Raw genomic sequence first — 22,131 nt, 5'->3', positions numbered from 1 at the left:
TTAGTAAAGGCATACCATCACAGCTGAAAAAATCCTCATACCTGTTCAGTATAACTTTAATTTGCCCAACACACGTCACAAAAGGCACAGCCTTTGGTTTTTTTTCCCTTTACCCATCTCCTTTAGTCATGTTCCTGAATCCCTAGGACTTTTTGGGTAAGTTCACATAGCTCAGAGGAAGTTGTAGGATGGCTTTATTATAGTTACCCCCGAGATATCTGCATCCCTTTGGCTACCAATGTTTATTAGGGAGCAGTAATTGACCCAAATACATGCTGTGGATCATGCAGAAAGGCAAACAGGTAAAAATAAGAATGCAGAAACACAATTCAAATTGAGCAAAATAATCTGGGACTAATTTCAGTCAGCTTCCAGATTTCTGGGAGCAAACTTCACCTCACTTGAATTTTCAAGTCATTGACCCTATCATGCTATTGCAGTGCAGTATTGGTATGAGAAAAAGAGAAATCAGGAGCACAGCAGATGCCTTTGTCCCCCCCACCCAGCAGTCCCCATGGCAGCAGCCCAGGGCTGGGAATGCAGCCGTGGGGGTGAGCAGGAGCGACGCTCTCCTGTTGCAGATCCCTGTGTGCGGCTCGGCAGGCTGGGACCTGCCTGTGCAGCTCCTGGCCCAGCCTGGCATGGTCTGCAGGAGGCACTTCGTGGGACAGAGGTGAGGTGTTGCCATTTGCTGAGGAGTGTGTTTGGATACATCACTAAGGGTGAGCCCAGCTGATCCACCTTCTACAAGCCCAGGCCTTGGAGCCAGCAAAGGCTGCTGACGGTCCCCACCTGAGACAAGAGCCCATCTGGGGCTCTGCTCTGCCCTGTCTCGCTCTTAGCAGGTGCTCTGTGGAGACGGCTTGAGGTCACACCTCTCCCTTCTGTGCCTTAACATAAAAGGAGTGTGGCCCTAAAGAAAAATACTTTTGTAAAGAATACAGGGGAGGTACTGATTTACGAGCTGTGACCCTCTGCTGGTGCAGTCTGCACCAGGTTATCAGAACTGGAGGGATCTTTTGACCTGGCCTTGCAGAGCCTCACATTTCAGCTGCAGAGTGTGAGCCTGTATCCCCCCAGCCAGCCCAGCACTCACTTCTGTTTTCGCTTTCTTTCCTAACCATCATTTATTTCCTTCTGTGGTAGTTTACAGACAAGAAGCACTGGCCTCCCCCTCCCTCTCCACCTCCTTCCCAGCCATGTGACTGAGCACTCCCTGCATCAAGTGAAACTTTTCAGTCCCCAGGAAATCTTGATTTTCTCTCCGCCTGCTCCACGGTGAGAAGCAGCATCTCTCCCACCTGCAGCCGTGCTGGCCATGGGGAGGAGTGTACGGCAGCTCATCCTGCTGACCTTTGGCTGTGGTGAGTAACATCTCCATTTCTATCTGAGAAATCAGACAGATTATGCCAGTTCTGTTTCCTGGCAGTCAGGACAGCACCTAAAAGACTGAAAACTTTGAACAGTTTTGTTGCTAGCACTAAGGGTGCTTTTAGTGAAGTCTCACTGCTAAGAAATAACCATAAGTACAGTGAATTGCAGCTGTTATAGATTTAGTTGGATGTTTTCCTCTGTATTTTTCCTTGCACTATGTGGTGACATAAACTCTGACTCTGTGAAGGAGTCAGCTTAAAGTAGTGTGAGAAGCAGACTTTTTTGGCCTTGCTTTTCTTAAAAAAAAATAGTTTCCAGACCAGCAGAACTGACTGAAAATCTTGAGTGAGACAAGGAGGAAAGAAAAAACTTAGGAAGCATTGCTCTAGTCATTAATTCGTTTGCATTGCAAGATGCAGAAGCTCCTGCTTCTGGAAAGCAGGAGTGAGGCAGGGGGCTTGGAGAGCCCACAGCCTGGGGTTTAACTTAATGACAAACCACATCAGAGTCACTGTTTGACCCTTAATGCTGCTCTGTGAAAATCTGTGGAGCCGGCCAGACCAAGGACATCTCGCAGTGCTTGAAGTCACCCCTCAACGCCTGCAGCAGTACAGAATTTGCCCTGTGAGGAAGGACAGAGCGTGATTTAATCTGTGTAATGGCTGAGGGGGTTTGAGCTTGCTGTTGGGACACTGCACTTCTGTGGTGGGTTTTGCCGTCGGCACACAGGGATCACACCAGTAACAATCCCCGTCCTCCTCCCAGCGCATGAACGGGGAAACTGCCCAGGGACTCAACCATGTGCAGCTCCTGCTGTATCTCTCTGCATTCCCACGCCTGCTTCATAGCCAGAGTCTGCTGAAGTAGCCCCAAAACATACATATGAAAGGAGGGCAAGATCAGACTGAGAAGTAACACTAATAACTCAGCGGTCAGCAACCACTTTTGACCAGAAAGAACTTGTTTCCTCAGCTCCTTATCCATTTTTGATCTTTCCTTTAATGATTTGTTGTGATGTTTTATTAATGTCCCAAAGCCAAGTCTTCCTGTGCAGACAGGGAATTAAACATAATTAGAGTTTAAGGAATAAAGGTCAGATGGGTGGGAAGCTATGACAGTACTGAAACCTCTCAGAAAATCTTGGTGCTTTTTCAATTCCTCAAAGCAAACCAAAGCAGCTAGAGATGGTGAGAGTGTTTTCAGTGATTACAGGAGCTGGGTCAGGTTTTGTGTCCACATGGAATCAGTCAGCTAAACATGAGCATTTCTTCTGGCAGCAGAAAGCGGAACGAACCCACTGGGCAGCTGAACAGCATGAGTGTGGTTAGATGAAAAGGGGAAAAAATCCTCAGTAAGAGTTTCTATCACCCACCCTGTTGCAAGATGGCAAGCTGAGAAATGTCCCAGCCAAATCATGGCACTGAGCACTGCCCTTCCCACCATAATGCCTGGGAGCAGAGCGGTGACATTCCTTATGACTGAAACGTGTCACCAAAGCATGAAAACGGGATCTCCAGGCTCAGACTGGGAACAGTGAATTTCTGAGACCTGCCCTGATCGGTTCCTGAGAGTTTTGTTTGGGAGCTTTGCATGGAGGCTGCCTGGACTCAAACACAGCCCTCAGCATGTGTGACATACAGCTTTGATGCTGAAGTAAGATGAGGGATTGCAGCTGCTTTCTTTAGGAAGATACACCCCTGGACTCTTGCAGCCCTCAAAATGTTGCTTGTATGAAGTTTTGAGTTGGCTTCATGGGAGGAAAAAAAAGAAGACTAAGGGGGGGGCAGGTGGGGTGCAGAGCTGCCATTTCTTGTTGTTCTGCAGCATTTGTTCTGTTCCCATTTTGTGGCAGAGCCATGGGAGAGGCTGTGGTGGTGAGAGCTCTGCAGGCGGCTCCTTTGCTGAGCTATGCAAGCTCCCCAAGAGGAACGTGGCAGTGCTGAGGGAGACACAGGGAAGCCTTTCTGGCCTTAGCTGGAGGGCAGGTCAAGGACCCCATGTGCCCACCTCCCCCTCACACAGCAGAGCTACTGACCTACCTCCAACAGCCACCAGAAAAGAGCCAAGACCATGAGGTGCAAACGGAGAGCAATCCTTACCCATCCCTGGGAGCTCCCATGGCCAAATACCTTCTGAGAAGACAGTCCAAGCCAAGGGGTTTAGCAGCATGGCCATGCACTGACAGAAACTCCAAAATACTTGGGAGAGCCCGGAGGAGTGGTCTGGTAGGTCACCCATTGAGCAAGAGCCACGGGCCACCCCAAAGACATTTCTGGCCTTACCCCTCAGTGACCCTGTCAGGCTGAATAATGAAAAATTGTTTGGTTGAAATTACCTTTTGGGGATAACAAAGTTTCATTTAAAAGCTATGGGTGGTATTCCAATGTCAGTTAAATAATATTTCTCTCCACATCTGTAAAGTGTTATCTGGTCAGTAATCAAAACCAACCTATGAACTAACAACTAATAAGTACTGACTTTATTTAAGACTTGTGTAAATTTAAATATGGGTTGTTTCACAGTCTTATGGGGAAGAAAGAGTGAAAATTGCAACTTCTTCTTTCTTGTTTTTATCATGCTGATACACTCAGATGCACCTACCCAGAGTTGGTTTACGGCAACTGCTCTGACTTTCCACTGGCACACAGAGGAAATCAGTTATCTGCTTTTCAGCTCTGTGGTAAAGTCTAGAGGAAAGTGAGAAAATGAACTAAGGTATCATATTAATTACACATTTTTATGTTCATTTTGATAAAAATCACAATATTTTTTGAGGTTTTTCAACTGTCTCAAATTGCACTTCTTTGATGTAACAAGCTACACTCACAGTCAAGTGTATCCTGTACAGCACAAGTTTTAGGAATATGAGTATATGCACTTCTGCTCTTCTCAGTCATAGTCATTTTTAAGGGAAAATTGTAGTGTGGGTTAAGATCTATACATCTGCTCTTGTTTCTTTGACTTTTGTCTTAAATTCGATTCAAAACCCAATAGGGTTTATTATTCTTATTTAGTTTATATGTCTCCTAAAATGGTGAGATTTTGTGAATTCACCTATTATTGAAGACCTCTGTTCTTCATGATGAATGAAAATAAATAAAAGGAAGAACCTTTGAGATTTCAGCAATTTTCACTCTGAATGTGCTTTTGGCCTTAACCTATTTCAAAAGCCAAATCTCAGCAACCTGCCTGCCACAAACTTTGACACCAGTTCATGAGAAGTTTCTTTGAAAGAACCAGTGTACAATAAACTCAGGCAACATGCTGTGGCATCCTGTGGAGCTGTACTGCCAGGAATATGGCCTGTCTTGGAATTCTGTGTCCCTTCGGTCTCCAAACTAGAATGCATCTCTGTCCTCCAGCTAATTTAGGCAGTAAAGCATTTAACAACAGCTGAAGCTCCATGCACATCAAGGAATATGTCAGTCATTGAGTTATGTTTTCTTTTAGCTTGACCTTGCCTTTCCAGAGTCTTGTTGCATGCTCACAATCAAAGATTCAAGCAGAAGAGTTGTGACATTCTTCTATCCTACAATGTACTTTCCCATTTTTTGTTCACTTCTTTATTTATATTTAGGAGCCAGATTTTTTTTTTTTTTTTCACTTCAGCAAGGGACATTTTTCTGTAAATGTTATTAGAGGGAAGTGTAATTTTAGTGCTGTGACTATTTTCTAGTGTGGTCCAAAATGCCCCTGGATGCTGTACCCTGAAATTGTTCCTCATTGCTGAAAGCCCATCACTAAGAGGGATGGTGTTTCTGTGGGTTCTTCCAGGAGGAAGGGCTTCAGGGTTCAAGCTGACATGGCTACAACAAAACCATAAATAAATATCTGGAATTTCCCTGTGTCCCAGACTGGTTTCCCAGACTATTGTGAATCACTGTAAGACCATTGCTCTGCCTTCACACACACGTTCCCTCTCCCTTTACTTTGTTAGTAAGTAACCAACAACCCCTTTGCCTGTAACATCCTCTTCATCTTCCTTAGACCTCAATAATTTACTTCCAGCGAATCCTGCTGTACTACTGCCTGCAGGGAACTCTTGTGCTGCCTGAGGATTGTGCACGGTCTGCTCACACCTCTGGTGTCCTCTGGCTTCTTCAGTGTGTGGAGAGCTGGGAGCCAGTGTGCTGCCACTGCAATGGGTATATTCAGAGGTGTGAAACTTGGGGGAGTGGTGACAAGTTATGGATAGTCTTACAGGCTGTCTACCTTCACTCTCCTGTCATGACTGGAGCCAAATGAAGAATAAAATCACGTCACATCACCCATTTGATAACAAAACAGTGCAGTTTTGTTGTGGGGATCAACAGAAGTGTTAAAGGTAAAGGTTTCCAGACTACTGACTTTAGTTTCTTTGCAGCATTTTCCTCCTGCCTTGCTGAAGTGGCCTCGAGGGTTGAACTGTCTCCAGAAACCACGTCCTTCCACCATATGGCTACTTCTGCTCAGCCACTTTCCCTTTATCATTCCTCACCCCATCAAAGCACCACAGTTCACTTTAACAGCACAGTCTCTCTTGAAACAACACCCACGAGCCAGAGAACAACTGTGCAGACAACAGAGCAGCACCAGGAAACAGCAGCTCTAGGCCAGCACACGACAGCCCAGGCAGGAGCTGGAACACCCATCACCACCACGACACCAGCAGACAACACCAGTGCAGCTGGCCAGGCCACAACCCAGGCCATGCACAGGGTCACACCTGCAGGGAAGAACACAACCACCCCCTCTGTGTCCTCCACACACGTGAGCACAGCAATGACAGCCATCAACACATCCCTAAACCACACAACAGCAAATACTCAAGTGACAGCTGCTGCCACCACCTCTACAGCCACCATGCAGACGGTCAAAGCCACCACACAGTCAGGAAAACAAACAACAGCGACCAGAAACTCAACAGCCACAGCCATGACCAGCACAACAACCGCCCGTCCAGGGACACAAACAGCCATCCCATCTACTGCGGTGACAGTGAGACCCACTCCTGCCCCACGGCCTTCTCCCATCCCCACTGGCACATACACCATTTCCAGTGGGAACAGGACCTGCATCAAAGCAGTCATGGGTCTGCAACTGATGGGTCAAAATACACAAAAGGTGAGGTGGGAGCTGAGCTTTGTAATGACTGTTTCTTCATTAGCTGGAATTTATTCTTCTTTCCAAGGCATTTTCAGAAGTTAGTTCTATGATTAAAATAAGTGGCTTGCTGCCAGTAAAGCCCTTCATGTGCCACAGCATCTCAGCTGCTGAAATTTGGTTTGTATGATGATGCCAGGGGGACATACATGTGCTTTCTGATTTCAGTGATGTGGAACCAATACTAGAGCAGTAGATCAGCCTGAAACATTATTTGTGGGGTTACATCCTCAGGCTCTGGAGTTCATATGCCTTGAGCCATCCCCATTACAAATCCAAATATTCTTGTTTGGAGTCTGGATATTTCTAAGGTGAGATGAGTATCTAATGTCACTAAAAGTAATTTTCATCCCTCATCCTGGCAGAAGCCAGGTAGGGAGCATGATTCCTAATCTCAGCAGACCACAGTGACATGTTTATAATAACATAAGGTGTGTTTGAGATGAGACTGAAAGAGCAAAGCTCCATTCAGGGCTGCAGAGCTCTCCTTTCAGACTGCAGTATGGGTTGTTAGATGCTAAAGATGATGTGCAGGACCTAATGAGGAGGTCGGGGTGATATGTGGAGCAAAGGATGAAGCCAAACTAACCCCTGCCTGCTTCTGTCTTCATCTTTCCTCTGCCTTCAGGCACAAGTTTCCACTGCTCCCTCCTTATAAATTACCATTTGTACTCATCTGATGCTGCTCTGAATCGTATCAGTCCACTGAATGAACAGAAACCAAATATTTTCATATTTTCACAGCTCAGTGATGTGTCAGAAAACCACCAGTGCTGGTTTACGAGTGGGGAACGACCCTGGCAGGCAGCAATTCGGCTGCCACCATCACCGGCCTGTTCATTCAGCCACACAGAGCCTGTCTGGGGGGGAAAAAACAAAGCAGATATAAATCTCTGTGAGTTCCTACAAAGTTCCCCTTCTCTTCATCAGCAGCCCTGCAATGTCTCTTCTCTCTACAGGAGCAGATGGAGTCTGTGATTGTCAACCCCAATGCGACACAGACATCTGGAAGCTGTGGGATGGTGCAGTCTCAGCTGAACTTAACTTTCAGTGGAGGATTTGTGAACTTCACTTTTGTAAAGGTAATTGTTGCATGTAGAGGGAAGGAGTGTTTAGGACTGGGGAGCTATAACTTAGATTCCCTTTGACCCATTTCATCTCTCTCCATGCTTGTTTTCCACCTGTATATAAGGCACTATAACTCCTGTCCTTACTAAAGGGGTAGAACCACAGATTAGTTCAGGTTAAAAAAGGCCTTTGGAGACCACCTGGTCCAACATCCTGCTCAAAGCAGGTCTTGTTTGTTTGAACTTTAAGTTTGGAAAGGTTCATACCTGCAGTGAAGGGTAAGCATGGTGCCTTGCCATCCTTGGACAGAAAGTGCTAGAGAGCAGTGTTAAAGCTCCCCATCAAGCAACACAAAGTCTGCAAATAGCCTCAAGCAAAATCTGAGTCTCTTTTTTACATAGTTAAGTGTCAGGTCTGCTGTTTGCATTGGAGTGGTACAGAGGGAAAGGGTTTGGGACTGGAGTCCCTGTGCAGGAACAAGGGGTGTGTGCCCGGAGCTCTGACTCACTCTCAAGCTGCCCTTAGTCATTTGCTTCCCATAAAAGCCAGCTGGGGTGGTTAAATTCAAAGGACAGCCTGTGCAGTTTGAAGTGCCCAGGAGCCATGACACATCCACAGCTGAAGGAGCCTCATTTCATCTAATTTCTGAGTGGAAGATTCCAAACAAGTGAACTCCAACAACAAAATTGTAAATATGCAATTTGAAATGCACCACACCTGGGAGACCTCCAAATAGGCACAGAAACTCGGACAAGATGGGAGGTCCTGCTTGCACAGTGGGAAAATGAGCTTTCTTTTTGACATTGTGTCTCTTGATACCATGGTCCCACAGGGACCACGTTGCATGTGAGTGAGGCTTTAACACAAGATACCAAGAGTGCTACAGCTGTTATAGCCACAGGAGAAAATCCCTGAGTGCAGCCATCCTCTTGCTTCCTCAGGAATTCACACATTTTTTTGGAGGCTGTAAGGGCTGGGTGGTGATGCCAGCAGGGCTAAAGACAGAAGTTAATATTGTGTATAAAGTGATTAATGGGCAGGGAGGAATACAGGGTTGGATCCCATCAAATTCTGATGAGTGTAATGTGCATCAAGGCCATGTCCTGGAGCTCCAGAGCTGCATCTGGCCATCACTGCTGATCCAAGCCTTTCAATTAATCAAGCCAAAGTGTCAATCTTACAGCCTGGCTCCAAGCTCAAATTAAAGATAATTAAGAAAAGTACAAATGCTTAGTAATTTTCATAGACAGTCCAAGAGGGAACAGCAAATTGTACCACACGTGAGTCGTTAATTCTTGAACAGAGACAATATTTCAATTAATAATCCTCTTAATTTTAGTTTATGGCAAAAAGTTTTCTAAAAGCTACAGAGGAAAAGTGAGGTAAAAAATGAAGGAGCTGTTTTTAAACAAAGGCTCAGTTCAGACCATGAGTATTTGCTTTAAATGTGTGCTTCCTGCATCAAGGGGAGCATTTTGGTGTTCCAAGAATCCTTAGAGAAAGGCTGGGGATTCAAGTACCCATGAAAGCCCCAGCTTGCAGCAGTGCTAAGGAGAATCATGTAACCTTTAGGAGGTGCTTGACCTGTCTTGCCCTGAAAAGGGTGGGTTTGGCACAGGATTAGACAACCTGCCCTTCACTTAAAGATAAGCCTCAAGAGCACAGCAGGGTTTGGCTTGGACTGCTTTGAAATTCGGGTTAATAAGAAATCATGCTGCTGCTGGTTTTTATGTGTTTGGCCCCCACAGCCTCCCTCAGTGCTTTGAACCAGGAGTGCTGCAGCAGTGGCACTTCTGTCTGTCCCCATGTGAGAGGAGCTGGGTCAGGGGTGGCAGAGGAGAGTGGCTGGTTCAGTGCTCACCACTGCCAGGACCTCCAGGAGAGCTTGAAATAAAGAAGTTGTGTAACCCACCCACAAGAAGTGAAGTAGGAGCAGGTGTTTTCCCCAAGCAAAGTTTTTAACTGTGGCTAAACAGAACATAGTGCTACCTCCCAAAAATGGTCATATTTAACCTATTTGTGCCTTGAAGTTGGAATAATGCTGAGAACCTCTTCTCTGGTGTATTTCTTTCTTAAATTTTCCTACTCCATCCTACCAGTTTTTAAACTGGATGCACAGGAGACATATAAGTCTGCTGCCATTTATGCACCAGCTGCACTCACCAGTCCCTGTGTGCTCACAGCTGAATTCAGCTGAGCAGTAGGGCTGCTACATATAGACTCACATTATGTTCCAACACTGCTACCAGAGAGAAGCTCCCAGGGCTGGCTCTCACTTTGTCATAGACCAAGGCAGGCCAGTATTCAGGCTGCACCTCAGTTTCAGGGCAAAAGCAGGCAGGACACCTGGCTGGAAATTTTGCTCTGTGTTGTACCAGGTGCTTTCCATGTCAGCAGTCTGCAGGCATATGAAAACAAGCCAGCCAGAACCAACACTGTCAGCAGGGTGGAAAGAACAGTTATTTCTCCCCTACACATCCAGGTTGTTGTGTTCTGGTTTGTAGAGACCATGGTTGGCAGACAAAATAGGAAATGAGTGGTACAAGCATGAAATGAGCTCCTGGCTCTCAGCTTGTTGTTGACCTCTCCCATCATCATCCCAGTGGTGGCCACAGAAGTGCTGCTGCTCTGTGCAGTGAGCTCATGGGAAGGGCATCTGTGCATAAAAACACGGTGGCTCCAAGGATCCCCAGAACTTCTTGAAGGTGTGGGATGGGTCCCACAGACAGGGAGACTGCAGGGCAGCACTGCTGGATTCAGTGCAGGATTACTCAGGAGAGCACTGTAGGGGCTCAGCATGAAAGTGAATAGAAGTAAAATGGCCTTATGTCATGCCTGTTAATTTGCAATGTACACTATTTATTGAACTTCTTCCTACTTTTGGTTATCACAAGTATCTCACAAATGTCCAGTTTGAGCAGTTAGTTTAAAATGACACCTGCATGGTCCTGTGTCAGTGAACTGAGCAGAACTGGTGATGTAGCTGAGATTTGAAAAAGAAAAATACATCCAGAAGAGTTGGTTTTTGGGTCTTGAAGGTGATACTTTGAAATGTGCTTCTTTGGGAAATTGTGACCATTTTTCTGTGGTGAACTGTACTTTTTTCCCTGCAAATACGAGTATGCATTATTAATAAAGATATATCTTCTTTTGCAGCAAGCTCCAAGTTACTTTGTCAGTAACATTGAGAGCAGAATACAGTTATCTTCTGAAGGTCAGTGATTTTACACTGTCTTAATTTCATATCAAACTGTACTGAATGTGGGATAAGCTTTCATATCTTTAAAACACTTTCTTTTGCAAATAGGTGTTTTATCTGGCTTTCAACGTGCCATTCATCTAAACCTTATGGTATGAAAATGGAAGAGAAGGGACCAGGCTGCAGTTACATCAGTATTGTTACATTTTCCTTTTGACCTCAAAAACTTTCCCTGCCCCATCTCTTTCAGAATAGAGATTACTTCAAACCTAAATTTAAGATACAAAACAGTCCTCAGAATTTTTATCTGCAAACACACAACAATGCTGTGACTTCAGATGCATGTGTCTTTCCAATCTAATCAGCAAAGTGAATGAATACAGTACCTGGATCACAGAAATGAAGAGTTAGATACAGATTTCAGATAGGCCAATATGGAGAGGAGGCACATTTGACATTTTGGCTTTGCAAAAATAAGAACTGAACCCAGGCTGAAGTTCTTCAAACAATTCTGAAATACTAGACTCTGTCTGTGCTCTTCTCAGGCAATTGGATTTTCATTTGGTCAGGAGCTGCCCCAGGTGCTACATCCCAAGAAATGCTAAGGGAACATCATTTAAGGTAGAGAGAAAAATTCTGAGCCATCACTTCACATTTTCTCTGACATTAATTTTGCACAAATTCTTCCCAATATATCAAATCTATAATGACACTATTATGTTGCTTCTCTGTTACTCATAAGTATTGAATTGACTTTTTGTCCCTGAAGGAAGAAAAACAAATCAGGAGCTCGACCAGGTGTGTCCCAGTAGCACTGAGCTCAATGCCTATTTTCATTCTCACTGATGAACATTTTATTAACTCAAGTGGAGTCTGTTCTGATCTATAGGAATGAAAGTAAAAGAAAAGCTGATCCAGAGGATGTCTCCAAGGAATGTTCTCAGTCTAAATGACCATCATTTTCCTGTGCATTGCTAAGTGCAAATTGCAGCAAATACAAACTGATCAATTTAATCACGTTTTAAAATCCTCAGCTATACTTTGTGTCCCCCAAAGTGGTGCTGACAAGAGACATTGCTCTCCCTGGATGTCTCTCTGCCTCTCTGCCAAATGCTGCCATTTCACACTGCAGTATTTTTGCAGTGAGCAAGTCCCTAACTTTTTTAATATAAAAATGACTGAATTAACTGTACCAGCAGACACTGGTGTACTGATTTTGACGGAAGAGGACCAAGAGGATGCTGCACATGATGTGCTGGCAAGATGTGGTTGAGATACGCTGAAGCAGAGATGGTGATATGGATGATTTTGTCTTAAACTGGCCTATCTGCTTCCAAAGGAGGATGTGCATAAAGAATATAAGCAGGTCACAAAATCTTTTCATGCTTGGAACTTGGGCCATATTTTTCATAAAGTACTGTGACACTGAAATATATTTAAAAATATATTTAATACATAAAGTAATACAGACTAGTTATGTCAAACTCCCATGCTAGAGATGGTATCTCTTTTTTGTTTGGAAATAACTATGCTGGAGACCTAAGATAGTTGCATGCTCCTGAGAGAATTCTAACCCCTTTGCAGACTCAAGTTGTTGAAATATGATTTGGAGGAGCACCTGAAATTTTAGTCACTTTTTTAGACCCAACCTCAGCTGAGTCACCCATTGATACTTAAAGCACTCACTTAAACTTGAAAAAATATAAATCATACTTTATGGGGAAAATATCCATGCTTTAGTCACATCAGTGACTCCTGCTCTGACAAAGCAACTGGGGATCCTTCATTTTATCTCTGTTGCTTCCAACACAGTGAGTTGAATTCTCATTTGCCTCTTTCTGGCCTCCAGGTATGTTTTACTATGCAGCCCTAAATGAGAAGCTGTTTACAACAAAGCTGGGGAATTCCTTTAAGTGTGCCAGCAGGCAAACCTTCACCTTGGAGAAGAACTTCCAGATCCTCTTTGTTCATATGCAGCTGCAGGCGTTTGATATTGTTGGTAACCAGTTTGGAAAAGGTAAGTAGAAGGATACCTTTCCACCCTTCCAAGATCTACATGTCAGCACTCTGGTAGCCTGATAGATATATCTGCTAAATTATACCCATACACAGGGGGTGATCCTGCTACAGCACAGTCACAGTTTTGTATTTCTTCCCACATAATGTAACCTGCCTGCTGCTCTATTCTCAACCTTTTCTGAGTCACTTCCAACACAGTGCTAATACCTATGGAGGATAGAAAAGTATCTTTCCCTCCTGCATTCAGTACCTTCTGTTTCACCTTCTCATGAAAAATGTTCAACTCTACAGCCAGAATTTTATTCTTCACCCATTTTCTCCCAGAGCAAGCAGAGGTGTTCACCACCAGTGCACTGCCAAAACCCCAACTTTACAGTTCAGTCCCAGGTCACTGTTCTCAATATAGTCATATTTTAGCTATTTTTAAAAGCTCCTGACACTCAGGTTGTCTCACAGCTGCAGCAGCAGAACTGCCAACTAATAAGGGATATTTGTGAATGCAGGATGATACTTTCAGAGCAGCTGTGTCTAGAAGTGACAAAATGTGCTCCTGAGGAGGATCACAATTAGCACACTCAGAGATTCAGAATTAAATGTGATGCTCATCTCTGCACTTTGTCTTTTCTTGGAGAAGCACCACAAAGAGACAACCAGGTCTCTTAGTAAAAGACAGATCAGAGAGGTGGACTAGGTGGAACCTTGTTGTCTCTTTCAAACTGTACATCTTCTCATTTTTGTCACTTTCTCTCAGGGTATTTCCATTCAAGAACTCAGGTGAACAGAGGGGTTGATTAGCTCTCCAGCCCTTCAGATGCACTAAAAAACCACTCCCTTTTCTGACACTTTTCCTCTCTGCATGCTTACAAAATATTGCCCCTGTATTCTTTTTCCTTTTTCCTTGTCTTTTGACTCACTTTGGCTGTGTTTGACCAATTCTTCTTCTGTTAGGTCACCATTTTGGCTGCTTTTCTCATTCTAAAAGGAATATAATGGGAAATGACACTTGGGGCTTTTTTAGTATACAGACCTTTTAAAAGCCACACTGAGAACCCAATTTATGCTCTCATTCTTGTGAAGAATCTTTTCATGGGATAACACTGAGCTGGAACAACTCATGATATCCCATCTGGTCTCTACACTCCCATTCAGCTTTGTACAATGAGTGATTTCAGTTATGGGATTTGGTGTGGCCTCACCTCTAGCAGAGACTGAGTTGAGAAAGATGTTCTCTCTCTGTCTCCAAGATCAGGCTAATCTCTGCTAACCAATACCATATACAAAGTTAAATTAGTTTTGCTCCTAATCAGAGAGCTGAGCAACCAGTTCTCACTTCTGAAATAATTCCCCAGTGGCTGTGAAATAGTCATGAAACTGTTACATACCTTGGCTGTGTATGCAGATTTTGATAGACAAAATCCCCACTGAAAGAATGGCTCTAAATACATCACCAGCCACCTCCCTTGGGTGTCTCAAGACTCATAGTTTCACTTCTGCTGCTCCCGATGTGCTTATCTTTAAAAGGGGAAGAAAAAGAAAACATTAATGGTCACTGGTTTCAAGTTCCTTACAATTTTGTACAGACTGCAGCAGTGTTACATCAGTAGCTTGGCCTGTTAGAGTTTGGAAAGTTTAGAAGTGCCTTCAGCATATCAGAAACAATTCCTAGAGTTCATAGCCCAAGGTTTCACCAAATAAAAATGGCCAATTCAAACATCTCTGGCTTTTATAATACTTAAATGCAAATATTTTTAATCTCATTTAACAACAGGTTACATTAACCAGACAAAGCTTTTAAAAGGCAACATCTAGTAGAGTGTTGATGCCTTTGACTTTGTGGCATCACCATGTGGATTAGAGAAGAAGTGGATCAGCTTTTGGGAAGAGCCATGTGGAGGCTCTGGAGCTGTGACATGATGTCATGTACTCCACATGCTCCCTGGGCAAACTGCCCACTGTCAGTGTAAAGATTCCCATGGTGGAGAAGCCCAAGCCAAGCTACAATCTGTGCCAGCATAGTCACTGGAATAACAACAGGGGCTTTTATCTGAGAGTGCTGTCAAAACCTGCCTTGGAATAGTCACAGGGAGTGAGAAGGGCAGAAGGAGTTGGATCTCCCTCATACCCTGTCTATAAACTGGATTCACTGCTCAGCTGGGATATACTGAAGGGTTTATCTGACCACGATGCCCTGAGTCAGACACTATGATTCACAAATATTCTGAATTAACTGGGAGAATAATCAGAATTTGATTTTTCTTAGGAAACACTGACTTAATGAGGATCCTTGCTGTGCTAGTGATGTGCTGGACTATGGGCTCCCTTCTCTGGCCTGATCCTCTTTGCTGGGCAGATTAGATGAGAAGCAGTTTTTGACCATGCAGGATGTGTCTTGCTCTTTATTTTTAGACTGGCATTTTGTGGTGTGATGCTCCCCATCTGCTACCAGCAAGAAAGCTCCTGCTGTGTGTGTGTGCACTGAGTGGTAAAACAATTCCCACAGACATGAGGGAGTAGAGTCACTCTCTAGTGAAGCATGCAACTACTGTGAAAGGGGCAAGGATGGTTTTCTTGAGATAAGGTTCACCACAGATAAAAATGTATAAAATATAGCTCAGAAAAAGAAAGAAAAAACTAAAAGAAAACGTTTTGAGAACATCTGTCTTGTATTTGCTAACTTTTCTGAAATATAGATGTATAGTCTCAGGGTACAGTGTTCTGCTATAACACAATCTCTGATCTTTTCCTTTCAGAAGAAGAATGTTTTCCTGACAGAAGCAGCAAAGCAGCTCCCATCGCAGTGGGCCTGAGTATCCTGGGGCTGTTTGTCATTGTGTTTGTTACTTTCCTGATTTCCAGGAGGAAGCCACATAGAGGATACGAACGCATCTGAGGTGCCCTTGTTCTTCCAAATGGGTGTAGCAAGCAGAGAAGTCACGGGGAGTTTTAGCTTCTGCCTGGCAACCTCACTGCCCTGAAGCCGCATTTTTAAGTGAGATGACACCATGTGTTTAAATCTAATGAATATTTATGCAAGTAGTTTCTTTAGGGTAGGAAGGAGACAACTCACATCCTCTACTTAAGGCTATTCTTAGCATCTAATTTAGATGTAGCCCAGATGACCAAAATGAGGAGCCTAAATTCTCTGTGTTATCAACAAAGGAGATAATTCAGACCACCTAAGTCAGATTCCTAGAAACAGCTTAAAGCAGTATTGGTATCCCCAAGAAAATCCATCAGGTTTGTTAATTATAATATTTAGATTTATTAAAATATGTAAGTCTGGTGATATGACTTTCAAATGAATAAAGCAGAGATCCAGAGGTACAGACAACCCTGTTAAATTAAAGCTCAGTGAAAGCCTTGTGGGAACACTGTGTGTGCCAAAATCTCAGAGTGTCAGTGTGACTCCATTCACAAGCAAGTTCTCAGCAGTCCTACAACAGAGTTACACTTCCTAAGTGCTTGGGTTTTTTCCTATTAAGCCCTTTGCAAAGACACAATGGTAATATGTGACTCTTACTCTGGAGCTGAATATGTCACAGTCTTGTGAGAGCTCACGAACCACCCATGTCCTGTTCAGACATGGACCTGTTACAGTGACCGCCACTGAGCCCAGTAACTGCCCCTCTTCTGAGATGGCAGCACTGGGATCTCTGAATCTGGGAAGATGCCACACTCATTGGAAATGCCTGGGATTCAGTGACCACCATTGTGGCAGATCTGCCCAAGGTCCCTGAGAAATGGAAATCCACTGACATTGTATGTTCAAGGCTTCTCTAAGAACTAAAAGCTTGCACAGCCCTTGGACAAACTCTCTGTCCAAAAGCGAATGTTATCCAGCATGCTGGATTTTCATGTGGAAATAATTTGGAGTTGCTTTAAAGCACATTAATTGATACACTCTGCAGTTTATTTCCTGCTAAACCGATGATGAAGGCATGAGAGTAGTAATTGCTTTTGAGATTAAGTCCAGCTCATGTTCTTTGTTGTAAAAAGAAAAAGCTCCTTGTTTACAAAGGAGATTTACAAAGCAAATGTGCACACACACACACACACATACATGCATGTGCACACACCATACAATCTGCTCACTGAAGCCAGTGATGTCCAAATGATAAGAAATTATATACAAAACTATTTGCAAAAGAGAAAATAACATTAAATAAGAGCACGCTTCCCCCTAAGGAGTCAGGGTAAGGGCTTACATTTTACTAATAAAAGTTTGGCCTGGAAAAGGACTGTGGAATGGTACTCATTAACCAAAAGAAAGACTGAAATCATACGCAAAAATACACTGCTAGTTTAATCTGTATCTAAACAAAATATAAATGCTATGAGCTAATTTCATTTCAGTGAAGAATGGCCCAAATCCTGAGCAGTTGTGAATGACGATGCAACCTCACTGGATTTTCACTGGGTAAAACTGGTCATTTTATCTTGTCAGTTTAATTTCCCTTAAGTATTTTTAAACAGTTTTGAAATTTTACTAGTATTTAACGATTGTGAATTGACTTCTTTAAATTGAGAATGAAAGGAAATATTTTCATTCCATGAATTACTAAAAGATGTTGGTCTGTGTGAAGTAGGAAACATGGTCATGCTGTTCCATAATCAGTATAATGTGTAGCTGTAGAAATAATTAAGTCTCCAAAAACATTCCCTTTGAATCCGAATGAACCAATAAATGAGAAAGATAAAGACAATTCCGAAGCACTTTTGCACTTGGAGAAACATCAGAGAGAAGTCAGAAGCAGCTGTGAGCACAGGGGCAGAAGAGTACGTCTATAAGGTAAATAGCACAAGCAATGGGATACCAAACTTTCCAACCTTTAATAGGGAGACAGTGATTTAACTGTATTCAGTTTAAAGCTCAGAATGGTCTGACCCTGAGCTGTTCTGCCCAGTGATCAATAAACCTCTCCCACTCAAAGCTAAGTCGTATTTCACATGTTCTTTGGATTGCTGGGTTGCATGATCTGTAGTGTGTTTCTTCTGCTGACATGGAATATTTGCTTGTTGTGTTCTGAAAAATCACTTTATGTTAATATTCAGTCTTTTAAAATCTGATATCAGGATGAGGAGAGAAAACTGTTCCTAATGACTGCTAATTCTATGTTTAATCTTGTGACACCCTCTGGCATTACCAGTGATGCAAGATAAATATTTTTCCCCTGACTTTTTTTATTTCTACACTGAATCAACCTGGTGTTATTGAACAATGTTCAGATTCAGGTTTACGAGATTTGTTCTTATGCTTTTTATTGCTGTTGTTTGCTATATTAATGAAGCTGCATAGCCCTTTCTAGATGAATAATACTCTGGGCTTGCTCTAAATGTCACAGAAGTGCACGTGATACAAACCGATGAAACAACAGGATGCTCCCAGGAAATGCTGCCAACATGCAGCAAAATTAATCCAATGTAGTTAGTGCTTCACAGTAGTAGAAGATCCATTGGAGAATTCCTTACTGCATCAGGAGATCCCAGCCCCTAAGTGCAACCTTTCTCCCACCTCTGGCCCAGTCTGCATCCCATCACATCTTCCTGATCACAAAATACAGCCAGCCTGCAGCAGGGATGTGTGTCAGCACACCAGCAGAACAGGGAATGTTGCCTCTCCAAATTTAATGCTAAATTAGAATTAGACAGCCCAGCTGCTCCCTGAGCTGCCATGTGCAGCTTTAAAAGCTGATGCCTGTATTTATTTTCTGCCAGAATTTAGGTAGATGTTTAGCTGGTACTTTTTTATCTAATGGAGCTGCCTTGAGGTCTTCCTCCCATCGGGAAGACTCTACAGGGCTAATGGGCCTTGCTCTTGCCAGACCTGCTCTTTTAAATATCTTGTCTGAGGAAAGATTTTGAGCAAAAACTCCCTAAAAGAGCACAGTAGGAAAAGAGCTCTTATGATAAACTAGTTGTACACTAGGTGGGCCATAATAGTCACACTGTGGGCAGAAGGGCACAGTTTTGTCTGCTGTGGGAGGGGACAAGGCTGCAGTGGGTCCCAGAGTGACCAGTGCTGGTCTCAGCAGCCCCAGCTCACTTCTTCCCCCAGCTGCAGACTCAGATCAACCCATCCCTGAACCAGAGGATACTGATCAGGATGACATGATGCACTAGGGCAGCAAAGCTTAACTTCTGTGCATGCATGTGCTGGTCAGGAGACAGTGGGGCCATCACAGGAATTAGGAGGTGAGCAGATCCCCACATCCCAAAAGCTCCCACCCCAGACCATCCACCGTGGCCTCTTGCACACCCAAGGCAGACACAAGGACATCCCATCAGCATGACGATGTCATACTTAGCCAAATCTCCAAGGAGTTTATAAAGCAAGGTTTAATTTCTTTCAGTCCTTTTTGTTCTCTGATGGACAAGTCCAAATGAGGGAACAGCTGTTAATTCAGCTGAAAGAGGAAGGGAGATGTAGATCAGCATCTGGAGTGTCTGAAGGTGGTTTGGTTGATCACTTTTAGCTTGCTATAATGTATGGTTGCTAAAAATAACTTGATATGAGAAGTAAGATATGCTCTTTATTTTTCTATTACTGGTGTTTCTATAATAAAGGTTGTATTTAGTCATTAGAGTGTGCATTGCTGTGGAATTAATTTATCTTTTGAGTGCTGTTTCACTTGAACTGTTTAAAATACAAGCACAAGCTAACAAACAGGGAGGATCCTATGAGCTCTGGTCACAAACCACAGACACAGTTATGCTTATATCCTAACCATAACTTTGATGAATATTTCTTCTGTGGCTTGGGCAGCTCCTTTGACATTTCTATAGTTGTTTTATCAGCATTATTTAAAAAAAAAAGGCATTGAAAATATTACATGATTTTCTGTTAATCTCCTCACAACTTCTAGAGAAGCTGAATTCACTGTTTCTTTATACAACCAGATCTCTTCTTTCCTATTGATCCAGTAAACACAGACTACAACCTACAGCAAAATGAGATGGATGCTTGTTACTTCACATTTAAACTGTTTTCACAGATAATAATCTTATGAATTATGGTAAGAGTCTTTTGAGGAGAATGCATCCTTTCAGCATGCAGTTATGGAAACTGGAGGAAATAAATAGCTTGGAAAATACCATACATAAACTTGAGAACTCAGCAGCCACTATCATGGTAGAAGGAATTTCCCAAAGGAGGCAGGCTGGACAAGATCATCCTTAAAGGTCTTTTCCAACCCAAACCAGTCTATGATTCTTTGTGACTTTGCTGAGATTTTGCTGATTGTCATATCAACAGGCAGCCTAAAATATCATAACTGCACGAGGTAAACTTCTCAATAAAAGGGGGCACTCAAAAATTTTTCAGCTTCATCTTTAAATATTTTTCAGAGGAACTTCAAACCAAATCTCTCTAGATCTACATTTGGTGAGCAACTGCAGCCAGAGCCTGTTTGGGGTGCAGGTTCCTGTAATGCCTCTAAGGCTGTTGTTGGGGGGATCACATCCTAGAGCTGGGCTGGCTGGGAGAGAGAAGGGTGGACAAGGACAATGGTGAGCAAGGTAAGGCTCTGAAATGGCTGAGTGAGTCTCACATGTCGTGCTCTTCATGGCTAAGGAAGTAAAGGTTGTAGATGGACTGCAGGAAAGCAGAAGATGTGGTAAAGATGGGGGAGAAAACCCCATCTCTGCTGCTGGCAGCTGATGGAGGAACTCGGCTGTTGGAGAAGTGCCAGTGAGGGCAGCAAAGGGACTGTAACTTCCCTCAGTGATAAACTATCAGAATTATGTTTCACTGCTCATTTCTGATGTCAGTGCACATCCCCCCATGATAGACAACTTATGGCTACAGGTCAGAAGTTGAAAACTTCACAAGCCCCTTGATTTGTCCCTCAGCAGAAAAGCAGGGCTGCCTGGGGATCAGGGGCAGTTTGCTCTGCTCTCTGGCACTTGCTTAGTCTGGTACAATAATAAATTTGGTGCCAGGCTTACAACTATTTAGTGGACAAGGTTCCTTTCTTATTCGTGTCAGTTTTAGAAGCTGGGCACTGGAGTGTGTGAAGCAGACCCTCAAGGGCTGCTAGATGTCTCAAAATTCTCTTTCTTGGCAAAGTTTAGTGATAGATGAAGAAAGAGTCAACCATTTTTAGTTTGAAGGCAAAAAGCCCCCATCTTGTGTCCAAGAAGCACAAAGGTTTGGAATTCATTGAAGAAACCTTTACATCACTAGTGTCTAGAAAAAAATATAGAGTATTTATTTAAGCATCAGTTTGAGCAACGTAAAAAGAGTAAGGAAAGAAAGATTTCTGAGGAGTTAACCCTTCACGACTAAGGTGACAAGACACTTGCAGGCTACACTTTCCCACAACCATCAGAATTGCATGCTAACAAGGCAGGGGCACGTGTGTCTGAAGTTATCAGCCACAGCAACATAACACTCCGGGGCTTTCATGGGCGTCTGGGCTTTCCCAGCCGGCCACAAAATGTCACAAAACCTACATTTCTCTTTTTCTGCAAGTGTTATTGCCTATGAAGTTGGTAGATCCCAAATACTTTATTAAATTATAATCTAATTGGCTCAGTTTCTTACTTACCTTTTCTTCACAATTTTAAAAAAGAGTAGGTTGCATTTCCAACATGCAAAACCAAAATAAATGGCTGTTGGGAAAAACGGAAGTGTCCAATCTGAGGAAGAATATCTGTGTTTATTAGACACACAGATCTTGGTTTTGAATCTCAGGTTTGCTGGCGCTTTCCTATACCACAAAAATTTTTTGAAGATTATGCATCATGAGTCCAGCCAAAGTTTAACCTCATTTATTTTGCCATGGAATGACATTTTTTTCATCTGCTCAAGGAAAATGATTTCATATTTCAAATAATGGTTTACACAATCTGCTCATGGGAGAAAAAGATAATGAGAAAACTACTCATATTAGTAATCAAAGCAGCTTTCAAAACATGCCAAACTTCCACAATAAAATTTAAAATGTTGTCCATCCAACCTACATGCATCACTAGGCTCATCACAGTGCTTCTGTCTGTGTATGTGCACGTTAAACATATTACTGGTGTCAGTGAGAAAATTGTTATTTTTTCATTTCAGTGTTATTGCACTGCACTTTCAAACATCTGCATGTACAATCTGGTGATTCCACTAGACTTTGCGAGCCCTAAAAGCCATGCTTGCAGAATGCCTTCCACAAGCAGATTTGTAATATAAATGAATTTGTCATTTCCATTAGTTCTGTTAAAAGCATCAAATCCTCCACCATGTCTGATTTAGGTATTATAAAATATCTATAGCTCTTCCCAATATTCAATAATTAAACTACATAAAATGCTGCCATCTTGTGTTTAGAGATAAATTAAACATG

At 43.0% G+C, this 22,131-nt stretch overlaps 1 protein-coding gene across 2 annotated transcripts; it reads left to right on the top strand.

Annotated features, from left to right (window-relative positions):
• The first annotated feature begins 61 nt into the window (after positions 1-61).
• On the top strand, positions 62-19,383 carry LAMP3 (lysosomal associated membrane protein 3). Of its 2 annotated transcripts, none has more exons than XM_064665980.1 (6): positions 62-1,364; positions 5,738-6,477; positions 7,476-7,598; positions 10,741-10,798; positions 12,633-12,800; positions 15,553-19,383. In XM_064665980.1, the coding sequence occupies exons 1-6, from the start codon at positions 1,319-1,321 to the stop codon at positions 15,690-15,692; spliced, it is 1,275 nt and encodes a 424-aa protein (XP_064522050.1). In that variant the 5' UTR covers positions 62-1,318; the 3' UTR covers positions 15,693-19,383. The 2 variants fall into 2 exon arrangements, with proteins under 2 accessions (XP_064522050.1, XP_064522051.1); XM_064665981.1 differs by having other exon boundaries at positions 62-5,310.
• Positions 19,384-22,131: the final 2,748 nt, after the last annotated feature.

This window comes from Pseudopipra pipra, chromosome 10 (genome assembly GCF_036250125.1).
Source record: "Pseudopipra pipra isolate bDixPip1 chromosome 10, bDixPip1.hap1, whole genome shotgun sequence".
Taxonomy (NCBI): domain Eukaryota; kingdom Metazoa; phylum Chordata; class Aves; order Passeriformes; family Pipridae; genus Pseudopipra; species Pseudopipra pipra.
Note: the sequence above shows the minus strand (reverse complement) of the source record. Positions and strands in the feature narration are given on the sequence as shown.

Excerpts from the sequence above, each read along its gene's own strand:
- LAMP3 (XM_064665980.1), top strand. The coding sequence starts at position 1,319 with ATGGGGAGGAGTGTACGGCAGCTCATCCTGCTGACCTTTGGCTGTG. Across the intron at positions 7,599-10,740 it reads TGAACTTCACTTTTGTAAAG|CAAGCTCCAAGTTACTTTGT; the intron begins GTAATTGTTGCA and ends CTTCTTTTGCAG. Across the intron at positions 10,799-12,632 it reads AATACAGTTATCTTCTGAAG|GTATGTTTTACTATGCAGCC; the intron begins GTCAGTGATTTT and ends TCTGGCCTCCAG.